Raw genomic sequence first — 12,705 nt, 5'->3', positions numbered from 1 at the left:
TGCTCACATTCAAATCAGAGACACAGTCCTTGAGCCTCACAAACTGCAGTGTACAGAACAAATAGTCCATTATCCAGGGCACAGTAGTCTCATCCACCTGCATATCTCTGAGTTTACCCCTTTACAGGAGTGTGCTGCCAACTTTGTTCAGGTAAGGATAAGCCCTGTGAAGCAGGTATAAAATTGTATCCTCCACTCCAATCTTTGTTTGATAGGCAAATTGCAGTGGGTCCAGGAGGTCACCCTCAAGAGGACTCATATAGTACACAACCAACCTCTCAAAAAAGATTTTCATAATGTGGGACGTAATTGTCACTTGTCTGTAGTCATTAGGTAAAGAAGCATTTGCCTTCTTTAGAGCAAAAACAATGCAGTATGATCTTCCACAGCAAATAACAGAGGATTACATAAAGTTGGTCAGCAGAGGCCTTAAAAACTTGAGCACTGACTCCATCTGGTCCTGTGTCTGTTCCTGAGTGCCACTTCCCCAGTTGTCTCCTCAGTTGGTCTTCAGTTATGGACAGCCCCATACTGATGGTCAGACGTGGCTTGTTGCCACCATCAGAGGTGGCCATTCCAGTTGAAGTGATAGGATTTGTTGATGCAGTAACGATTTTGATGGGGGATTGGTCTTTGGAAGAATGTAGTTTTTTGTTATCCTTTTTAGTTTGTAGATTTTGAGTTTTCCTCAAAAACAGAATCAGAAAAAAAGAAGTAAAGAACAGCTCTTCCACCCTTTTCCTACTCCACCCTATCTCTTACCTTTCCAGTTAGGCCACTATCCAAAACATAAAGGTGCCATCTCTTGACATGATACCCAGCAGGGCACGCCAGAAACAAACAAGCCTCCCCTGACAATGTAACAATGAATACGTAGCACAAGTCTGTTTCATAATGATTCTTTCATTGCCCTGAGAAAGACACCACTCTGTAAATTACAACAGCATATCTTACTGCATTCTCAGATAAAACGGCTTTCAAAAATGTCATAAAATTACATACTTTGTATATTGTGGTATTCACTTTCAAATTAAAAAATAAATAGTAAATGTTTTGGCTAATATGAATGATAAATTCACATTTCTAATTTCATTTTAAGGTCTAACTAGGCACAAAAGCTATAAAATGTGTTACAACCGTGCATTTTGGTTTGCATACTTCTTAATATATGTTCTGTGCTGTATTACTGTTGTAGAGAGATAAAATTAAAGACAATTTGCTTTATGTATATCGTGCAGGCTTCTATTCCTAATTTCAGTGTTGGTAATGCACACTACTAACTTTCCCCCTTGGGACAAATAAAGCTCTATCTATCTATCTATCTATCTATCTATCTATCTATCTATCTATCTATCTATCTATCTATCTATCTATCTGTCTGTCTGTCTGTCTGTCTGTCTGTCTGTCTGTCTGTCTGTCTGTCTGTCTGTCTGTCTGTCTGTCTGTCTGTCTGTCTGTCTGGATTAAATGGTATAATGATAGGTTTTTAATATGGGCCACATTTTTAAACCTGCATTTTTTCCTGCTATCTGAACTAAAGTGATGAATAAGCTTACAAAAATACAATAGATACAGACATTATTGGATTCATATAGTATACCTCAAACCATTGCAGATGCATCATGTATATGTTAAACACATGCACTTTTTCATTTTTATGTTGAATTTTAGCTATTGATTTTGTATAATAACTACATGTATTCAAATGAATTTATAAAGTATGCATTTTGTTTAACATATTATAAAAATACTGAATTAACTTGGCTGTTGACAGCTACAATCAATTAAATAAACTTTAAATATATAAATCCCATCAATGGCAATGTGATAATTATTTATATTTGTAGTTGATTTTGTGATTTATTTTTTCTTTTGACAACTAGACATCAGCATTAAAATTATAAAGGAAAAACATATATTGAGAATGTATGTGTTTTTTTTTTAAAAGCCTTTGTTCTTGTGTGCTCTGCTAGGCAGGGCTAGAATAGGGCAAACCCCCCCTTTACCCACCACCACCAGCCAGCCCCCCCCCCCCATATCTCCGCACCACTTCCATCCTATACGCACTGCAGCGTTACCTTGGGGCTTGTCTCCTGCACCTTCAGTTACTGGCACTGGGCCATGGACTTTGAATATCACATTGTTAACTGCGACTTACCAAATCGCTGCACCTTTGATTATCTTCACTCTTTTCACACTCCATTCTATTTCTTCAGCCATGTGATAATTTTTTGTTAATCCTTCTTTTTTCCTTTGCTTACTCATTTCTTCCACCTTAAGCTTTCCTTCATATATGTTTTATCCTTTTTAAATAACTGTTGCTTATTCAAAAATATGTTGCCATTTTAATTAGATATTACAGTAATCTTTCACAGTTTTTAGAATTATAATCCAAAATCTAGTTCTGCCTCCTCCCCTTTCTCAATGACACTGTGTCTGCAGTAAACCCCCATTACAATCTGAGTTGCATAGATAATATCGGTAATGTATCAGGGAAGACAGAGAGAGAGAGAGAAAGAAAGAGAAGGGGGGTTGACGCGTCAGGCTTTTTTCCCCTGTGCGGTGGGCATAGCAATGAGAATGTCTGCCAGAAAAAAAAATCAATATGAGACAATCTTTTTTATTGGGCAACTGCCCAGTAGCTTTTTCTAATGGTGTTCCTAATTGGCTACTACCTTGTACCATGCGCAGCTGCTGCATGTGGAGAAATGCCCTTTCTCTCTCTCTCTCTCTCTCTCTCTCTCTCTCTCTCTCTCTCTTTCTCTCTGACTCCCTCACTCTCTTTTTTCAAATATCTACAATGGCTGCTGACTCCTCGTTGCAACAACCTCAACATTATTGTCATTGTTGGAAATTTTCCTGTTTTTGTTTCAGATAACAAGGCGGTGCAACAAGCAACAGAGTCAACAGATAATACAACATATTAGAGCTGCTCCTGGGAGTTACTATTACAGAAACGAGAAGCTTGCTTGTCTGCCTGTTTTTCTTTGCTTTTCTATCAGAAACCTGCTTTATTTTTATTCCTTTAAACCTGGACCAATTGTTCATTGACTTGTGATAAATATTACTTTTTTCATTTGGTTTAAATATATGTGTTTTATGTTTTTATGTTTTTCAATATTAGATTGCTGGTAAAGAAAAATAAGGAAGAAGTGGTGCCTTCTTTGAAACAGCAGCTTTTGCAGCCTGTCGCCAACAACAGTAGTGCTGGGAACCCTGAACTGGTTTTTCTTTTAAGTTCTTCTTTTCTGGAAAGTATTTTCAAATTTGCCATTGTGTGCAGTAATCCTTTCTCCAAGTAGACCATCATTTGTATTATTTTGCCTTTGTTCACTGAGGATATAATTTAAAGGTTTTTCCTTTGTTTTATTTTTTTCTATTTTCAGTTGATTTTCAAATTGCTGTTGTTCTACCTTACTTGGAGAGCAGTTACACTACATTGGATTTGATTTTACCCCTTTTTAATAGGATTTTTTTCATTATGCTTAAAGAGTTTGTATATTTGGAATCTTGGTTGAAAATATAAAAATAAATAACTGATATACGTACACTTTATAAAAGAATTGAATGAAAATGGAGCATTAAGTACTTATATTGTGGAATAAAATCAGAATTATTTATTATTTTTTTACAAGTAAAAGGATCAATGTTTCCTACTCCAAAAGGCAGTATGCAAAGTTGACTCCTTTGAAATCTTCACCAAATGCATTTTCTGAAGAGCTGGACTCTGTGTTTTATTTTTTCCAAAGTTATTTTTTCTGCTGATACTCGTTACGCAGCTAGTACTAGTGGGAATTTTATTTTGCCCTTTGAAGAAAAAAAGGAAGTGTAATTCATCGTTATATTTTGTTCAACCAAAGGAACATTTACTTCCTACTTTTTACCACCTGCAAGCATTTTGAGGAAGTTAATCTTTTTTCATTTAGTGGGGGCCCTAGTCTTATTCCCCCCTCCAGTGTGAGTTAACTTAAGTTCCAGACTATGGCTGTTAATGTTTCTATGAGTCGTGACACAAAATGGCTGACGCTGGAAGTTTGCCGGGAGTTCCAGAGGGGCACCTGTTCTCGTTCTGATTCGGAGTGTAAATTTGCCCACCCATCACGGAGTTGTCATGTGGAAAATGGGCGAGTCATTGCCTGCTTTGATTCTCTTAAGGTAAGGAAAGCACCTTTATCCCTTGGATGCAACAAACTGAATATCTAACCTAGATTGGTCTTTTACTTTACTATGCAATTACATTTCTTAATCAATTACAAGTATACCATTACTGGTTATTTGTAGAAATATTTCAACTTTGAAAATGAACTTGTAGGTGATTTTATCTTCAGGGTAAATAATAATAAGTTTAGGAAATACCTGCAAAGAAATTTGTAAGGATAATATAATTTAGTAGTTACTGATCTAAGTTAAACTAATTTTCATATAATCTTTATATAACAAACCATCCATCCATCCATCCATCCATTTTCCAACCCGCTGAATCCAAACAGGGTCACGGGGGTCTGCTGGAGCCAATCCCAGCCAACACAGGGCACAAGGCAGGGAACCAATCCCGGGCAGGGTGCCAACCCACCGCAGGACACACACAAACACACCCACACACCAAGCACACACACTAGGGCCAATTTAGAATCACCAATCCACGTAACCTGCATGTCTTTGGACTGTGGGAGGAAACCGGAGCGCCCGGAGGAAACCCACGCAGACACGGGGAGAACATGCAAACTCCACGCAGGGAGGACCCGGGAAGCGAACCCAGGTCCCCAGGTCTCCCAACTGCGAGGCAGCAGTGCTACCCACTCCGCCACCGTGCCGCCCATTATAACAAACCACTGCACTGTTTTTATAAGTAATGTATTTGTGTTATTGTTATTTCTTAAAAGGAAACTTCTGTAAACCTTCTTTAAATTAAATTAATATAAACAGTTAATAAAAATGTATAAAATGTTTTTATTGTTTAGTCAATATTTCCAGGTTTTTCATTTTTTATAGTTAATATCACAGTATAAATTCATGTTTCAAATGGTCAATGCAACATATGCACATGTTCTCCTTATATTAATGCTTTTAATAGGTATCCACAAACTTTCAAACTTATAGCGCCAGGCAAAAATAACTAGAGTCTCCCAGCAATGTTTTATCAGAGGCAATTGTGTAACCAATTTTTCACATTTTTAAAGAGTTAAAAATCTGTTTGCTTGAACAAAATGCATTTTTGAATAATATTTTATATATAAAAACTTTTGTGGTCCAGGACTATGTGTCATACATTCTACATCATAGTATCCTAGTTACAGTATAATTTTAATGTTTTTTAAGTTTGTGTGGACTCGATGGAAAATAAATTTTGTTGTATGATTATCTTTTTCTGATTTGTTGACCATATGAAATGTACTGGTATTATTTAGTCTTAAAGGAACTTTACCAAAATGTGAATGTTAGTGCCTGATTTTTGTATTGGTAATTTGCATGCTGAACTTTTAGTTACTGTACATTTTTCATAGTGAAACTAGAATGCTTATTGTCGCTTGCTTTTTATGTATATATGTATTTATTATTTTATGAAACCTCAGTTGTGAGAGGTTTTTCTGTGTAATAAATTATATTGAGAATAGATAGACTTACTGTAAACTCTGGATACTGAAATATTAACTATATTTTAAACACTCTAAATGAAGTGTTAAGGACTTTGTACATTTATACAGAATGTTTTAATCAATTTAGCATTAGTCTTAAGTAAAAAGTTTGCTTTTTAGAATGAGTATACATCCATCATTTAATGCCTTGTTTTAAAATTGTATTGTTTAAGGGTATTTTTTCAGTTTAGTTAATAACAGCTACATTTATTGCATATTTTGTCAAATTAGTCATCTATAAGCTTTGTGTGGCTTTATGTCTCTGCGTGTTTATTAGTTAGAATTTCTGGTTGAAATAGTTAACCTTTCCAGCAGAATAGTATTTATTTGAATTATACTGCCTCTACTTGGTGCAGAGATGACAGGAAATTGATTTTAATGAAACTTAGTAGAGAAATGCTTTCAGGTAGCATCTACAGAGAACCTAGTTTTGACAGGCCAAAATCCATTATTTCTGTTGGGCTTAATTATTTATAGCTCAGTGCTGATGAGGCACTGTGGAAACATGTAGCTTAACTACATATACTTTTTATTATTTATATGAGAGATATTTATTGTTGTTAGTGGATGATTTAAACTTCATTAAGTTTGGACTATTGTTTACTGATTAATGACAGGAATGTATTTACAAATGAGATGGAAAGTGTACTTAGTGAGACACAGTATTTTGAATTTTGTACCTAAAATCAAGACTATACCACACCTATATTTGATATTACTTGTTTTAACTCATTTTTTCATTTATATTAATATTAATAATAAATATTATTAATAAATAATAATATTATTATATTAATATTTGTAATTATTTTCTAGCTTTTAAATTTGGCTCCTGTTTTATTTAATCAATTCCATGGTGTAAAATAATAAAGCTGTTTTTAAAGTGTAATAACTACAATTTTAACAGGTTTTTATTGTGCTTTGGTAGTATATAGTGCCTAACCAATGTTAGATTTTGGTTATCTATATGCTTTATATTATAGCACATGGTATGTTAATTTCATTTCATTTATTCGGTCTTATTAATGTGCTTGTATTTTTCTTTAGTTAAACTCGTACATTTCAACTATTTCAACTATGTATTTGTCTTAACATATTCTTTGTGATGAGTACAGTTACTGTGAAGGAGCATTGTACTGAGCTGAATTAGGTATAGTTTTTGATAAATATTGCTTGATCGTTAGCAAGTCTATTTAGTATACCTTGGATGTTTAGTTACATCTTGAAGCTGTTTAATAGGATGATACAGATTCTGCACGTTTGTGTGCCTTTTATTGACTTACTATGTAAATTTCTTGTTGCTTTCCTTGAACTTGTTTAATTTTGTGGTAATGGGATGAAATTAAATTTGTTAATGTTCTATGTGTGGAATGGATAAAGGTGAATTTTGCATGTAGTGTAACTGCAGCTCCTGAGAGCTTTGATTTGTTGTTGTTCCCTTGGGTTTGCAGGTAGATGATGCAATTCTTCACCTAGTCTTATTTACTTTGCGTTTATTCCTTTATGAATTTCAAAACTGTCTGCAATAATGTTTTAATAATTTTGCAGATATTCCTTAAGTGGCTAATTCTAGATATTTTAGTTAGCTGTGGAAAGTTGCATGAAGTGTTTATTACATTTTACTAAGAATATATAATACTTTTTTACTTGAACTTGAGTAAATCATTTAATGGACATCTTTTGTTTGTATGTTAGTTAGACAATAGTAATAAAGCAATTTGATGGTTGTTATGTCACTATACATTTGCATCTTATTAAAGAGTTTTATGTTTCTTTCTCAAAGATCATCTTGTTCTGTAACTCATTCTTCTGTGAATAATACAAAGTAAGTGTCAGTAAGACCCAGATGTTTATTCAGTCTTCTGTCCAAAATACTGACATGATTACTTATTGCATGAAAGTTTAGTACATCTTCATTTTCACTTCAAATGAAAATGTGCCACAGTAGTTAGAGCTATTGCTAAGCTTCACAGTCATGAGTTAGCATGTGAGTTCAAGCACTGTATTTGCACATTGTACTTATTATGTGTGTTAAATTAATTGTTTTAATCCAATTTGACTGAGTGTGGGTATCTGTTTCAGTGTGCCCAGTGATTGACTGACACCCCATCCACAGCTGGCTCCACCTTGTACTAGGGATGGGCGATATGGCGAATATATAAAACCTCAATCTTATTCAAATTTATTGTCTGTTTACGGTTTATTCAAAAATTTCAACATAGAAATCACTTAACTACACTGGAGGAAAAACAAAAAAAAAAAAAAATGAGAAAGTTGTCCAAATTTTACAAACTGAAAACACAATTGTATACTTCTTAGAAATTGTGAAATGAACAGCCTTGACACACACAAAAAGGTGTGGGGCAGCCACCCATATATTATACCTGGCTGCAAAAGGGTTTTGAAGTAGCACTCATGTTCACTGTTTTGAGTCCTGAACTGAACTGAATAGTTGAGAAAAGATGGCGGCTTTATAAGCCGAAAGGCAGAAGTGATGCCATCTGGCTGGAACCGGAGGTGATGACATTCTGGGTGCTGGAACTGGAAGTGATGGCACTCTGGCTGCCGGAAGTGATGTTAAATCAGGCAGGTTCTGCCGTATTCGGCCTGCAGAGATAACAGAAGTAGGTTTAGTGCACCCCACCACCCTCTGGCCTGGCGGGTAATTACCTCTACTTGGTCCACTCAGCTCCCTCCTAGTTGCACATGTGTGACAAAATATAAAACATATATATATATATATATATATATATATATATATATATATATATATATATACACATACAGATATGAACAACTTTAAATCTACTTTTGCCCACCCCTGTATTGTATATTGAGATTTCTTGACAGCAGAATGTTTACGTTCAATGCCAATACCAGTGAAATTTTATAATATGCGATACCTTTCGATACCACAGTAAAGTCAGAAATCCCATTTAATGTTTTTGTATTAAAGTACCTTTTTTATTCAAGTGACCAATATTTTGCCTTTGTCTTTAATACTATATGTATGTATATATATATATATATATATATATATATATATATATATATATATATATATATATATATATATATATATATATATATATAATAGCAACAGCTTTAAAATACTGATATATCTATCAAGTAGTTACTGAAGTATCATTTAAGTGAACTAGTTGTAAGTGCCATACAGGATGGACATGCATCCCAAACAGGAGAGGGGATGTTTCCTTACTCAGACAGGTGGCCCCAAATGGATGGCCAGGTGATCTTATCATATGCACATTTTACATTTATTCTCTGACATTTTTTCTCCAGTAATTGAAACATATTGCTTTAAATCAATACTAAAAGTAAAAATTCAAAACATTATATCTGTACTGTTGAATTAATGAATTCTATGATAATTCTAGATATTTCCATTTCAACAATCTCTTTAAAGCTGTTTTTGTAATAACATCATTTTAAGGTCTGATTTTTCAGAGAACCACTCTAAGCTTGTAATATTTGCTGTTGTAACACGGTTCATATTTGGATCATAAGCTGGTTAAAAAATGTAACTAAAGGTTATTATTTAATGGATGAGTTGAATTAATTAAAATTTTAAATGTGTCAAACTCATGTGGGTTTCATTTTCCAAATCTGTTCCTGTTTTTTTTTTTAACATTTGTCCCAACTTTCAAGCTTCCTTTGTGAATTCAAAAATGTCAGTTTTACATTTTTTATCCTTTCTTATACGAGAGATCAGACTTTGTTATTGTCAATGCCTGTGTACAAATGCAAATTTAAAAATTACTTGTGCTGTCATTACCTGTACTCAGTAATTTTTTAACTGTAAGACAGAATTGCATTTTTCAATATTCCATTCAAATATATGATGCGTGCTTTCACTTATGGGTTATACAAATTTGCCTTCAAAAGCAAATCAATGACAGATTTGTTTAAGGATTTGTATTTAGCGAAGAAGTATGCTGTTCTGCTGTCCTACTAATTGTGCGTTTCAGAAATTACATGTTTCTGCTAACACAGTATGTGTATTAACATAGAGATGACCCTTGTCTTTTGAAGCACTAAACAAGTGTTATTTTGTTATTAACAAATGGAGCAGCTCATGTCATCTGCAGTCTCCTGGTGAAGCAACCTGAGCTCAAAAGATGCACAATGCCTAAACAAACTTATTAGAAAAGCCTGCTCCATCACCGGGTGAATCCTGAACACACTGGAAGCTGTTGTAGAAAAGAGGATGGCAGCAAAATTAGATGCCATCATGAAAAATCCCCCAATCTCCTCCAGGAAGCACTTTCTTGTAGCACTTTTAGCCACAGGCTCATTCCACCACAGTGCTCTAAAAAGCACCTCTGGGGGCTCTTTTCTGCCCACTGCTATCAGGCAATTCAGTACTTCCTCCCGGGGCACTCGTTAAGTTCTTTTTTAAAATACCCTTTTTAAATATCAGCGCAACATACATACATACTGTGGCACGTGGCCAGGAAGACTGGAGGAGTGCTTACGCATCCTCCAGACCATGAGGGGTGACCGCCCTGGTTTCTTTGGGGGCCACGGGTACAGAGCTGGGAATCTCAACCCTGTAGGGGCCCGTGGTCACCGCCAGGGGGCGCCCCAATGCTTGGAGAGCCCTGGACCACAGCACTTACGCCACACCAGGAAGTGCTGGGGGGGAAGAGGAGCAGGGACACCCGGAGTGCTTCTGGGGATGCAGCTGGCACTTCTGACACACTGGGGCGTGTCGGTGGGAGATTGCCGGAGCACACCTGGAGCACATCCGGGTGCTCATAACAGGAGCCGCCTCCCTTCACAGGAGGGCTGGAGTCAGGTGGAAGAAGGACGAAGTCTGTGAAGAGAGACAGGAGGCGGTCTGAAGAGAGGCATAGTGTGGTTTGGCCTGGACTTTGGGGGAGATTGGGGTTGTGTGGTACTTATAGTGTGAATATTAGTTGTAAATAAACGTGTGGTGGTGACTTTAAACATGTCTGCCTCTCTGTGTCCGGGGCTCGTTCCACAATGCATGCATACATAGATACATGCATTTATTTATTTATTTGTTTGTTTGTTTGTTTATTTTTACTTATCGATTGATAGATTGGCTGTATTATTTGTCCAGTGAATACTTATCCTTGTTTTTTTATGTTTCTGCAGATGTATGCATCTGAATTTCCCCATGGGATTAATAAAGTTTGGCTAATCTAATCTAATTTAATCCAGTCCAATCCAATCCAATCCAATCCAATCCAATCCAATCCAATCCAATCCAATCCAATCCAATCCAATCTAATCTAATCTAATCACTGGTGAAGAGAAACCAAACTGACACTTTGAGTCTTATCTCAGTGTTTACTTCCTACAGCTGTTGTTAGAACCGCCAGTCCTTATACATACTATAATCCAATATACGTAATTGATTGTGTGTGAGGTCTCATGAACAGATTTGCTCATTACCACCAGAAAATGAATGCAACGCCTTTGTTCATTATGGGAACTATATGGGACACTATTAAAAGTGATTCTTCTCATTATCTTTTCTTCTCCTTTTACAAATGCATGACAATACCAGTTAAACTTATATAAGTGGCAATGACGTGAGCCTATTTGTGTGTGTCTCTGTTCCTTTCACAACACTTACAGGCAACTTTCCTTGAACTCTGCAGTTTTCCATTTTGTACTTCCCACTAGTCTTGCCTATAGCTTAGACATGCCGTCTGATTTAGTGATTTTAATCCTTCATTTAGTTTTGTGTATTAGGAATTTGTCATTTTTTCACTTACCCTAACTTACTCTCCAGAGACATACAGAATTTTGAGGTCATAATGCTGGGTCGGCTATTTGTACACCTGTGGAGCAATTGCAGGTTAAGGGCCTTGCTCAAGGGCCGAATCTAATAGCATTCCTTCTATCGCTGCCAGGGTTCGAACTGCCAACTTTGGAGTTACCAGCCCAGATGTTTTTGCCAGAGAGCCACTACTCCACATTTACTACTACTATCACATGTCAGTTTTGTTTTTTTCCTCCAAACAAATTTTAGTTTGTAGGGACACCATCTAGCTTTTTTCCTCTGCTATAACTATAGCTCTTCAGGGTGACGTGCCTATTGAGGAGTCCCTACCACTGAACACGCTCTGAAAGTACTCTGACTGCTCGTTACAGCCAGCCTTATTGTTCTTCTCTCCAAACATAGCCTAGCCACCATTGCAGGGCAAGAAGGCACAATGGACAACTGTAGTATTCTACCCCTAGCCCCAGACAAGGCATGCTGTTCTCTTATGTAATCATGCTGTCTAACTGGATATATAACTGGGAACTCTCCTTGTGTGGTCAATGCTGGGTGAAGAATACTAAGGAGGTGTTGGTTGAGGACAAATTTTATCCTTGCATTGTGCATTCTCACATTGGTTCCATTCAGTTACATGTGTCTGTTTTAAGTGCTATAATAATTTGGATGTGCCACCACTTTTAACTGCTTTCATCTTTTTGCAAACTTTGCTTTCTATATTAATTCTTTTTGACAGCTGATCTTTCATATCCAAACCAATTCCAGACAACCAACTGAACATCACAGCCTTTCTTCGGAACAAGAGCATTAATTAGATAGGCACCACTCATTGTATTTTTTGCATAATACGTTTTGACTGTACACACATGACAAACTGATCAAACTGGGATGATTGCTATATTGTTTAACTTTACCATTTGGTAATTCTTTAAAAATATGTGATTTTTGTGTTTTAATATCAGTTTAAAATATTATTTAGAATTAAACTTTAATAAAAAATGCCCAGCCCAATTTTGTACTCAGAATCGTTAGGATAGGCTTTTTCTGTAAGACAGTAGAAAATATACAAAGCTGATAGCATTTAGAAAAGCTTTTAAAACAGTTTTAAACAGTCTTTAAAATTGTCATATAACCTTCAAATAGTTACCAAACTATCATTTAAGTAAACTAGTATTGACATTTGTTAATATCAGAATCCAATGAACTTTCTGTTGTTACAGCTGTCTATGCAGAACCCTAGAAATGCCATAAAATAATAATAAAAAATTATGGATTAAAATAACACCATCTGACTGA

At 35.7% G+C, this 12,705-nt stretch overlaps 1 protein-coding gene across 3 annotated transcripts in view; it reads left to right on the top strand.

Annotated features, from left to right (window-relative positions):
• The window catches only part of mbnl3 (muscleblind-like splicing regulator 3), a 253,728-nt gene that overhangs the window by 104,218 nt on the left and 136,805 nt on the right, over window positions 1–12,705 (top strand). For all 3 annotated transcript variants that reach the window (XM_051935117.1, XM_028815762.2, XM_028815760.2), the window contains exon 2: window positions 3,125–4,155. In XM_051935117.1, the coding sequence (XP_051791077.1) occupies window positions 3,982–4,155 (174 nt within the window). In that variant the 5' untranslated portion in view covers window positions 3,125–3,981. The remainder of the gene's footprint in view (window positions 1–3,124; window positions 4,156–12,705) is intronic.

This window comes from Erpetoichthys calabaricus, chromosome 12, assembly GCF_900747795.2.
Source record: "Erpetoichthys calabaricus chromosome 12, fErpCal1.3, whole genome shotgun sequence".
Classification (NCBI taxonomy): Eukaryota; Metazoa; Chordata; class Cladistia; order Polypteriformes; family Polypteridae; genus Erpetoichthys; species Erpetoichthys calabaricus.
This window is presented reverse-complemented; position numbering and strand designations above follow the sequence as displayed.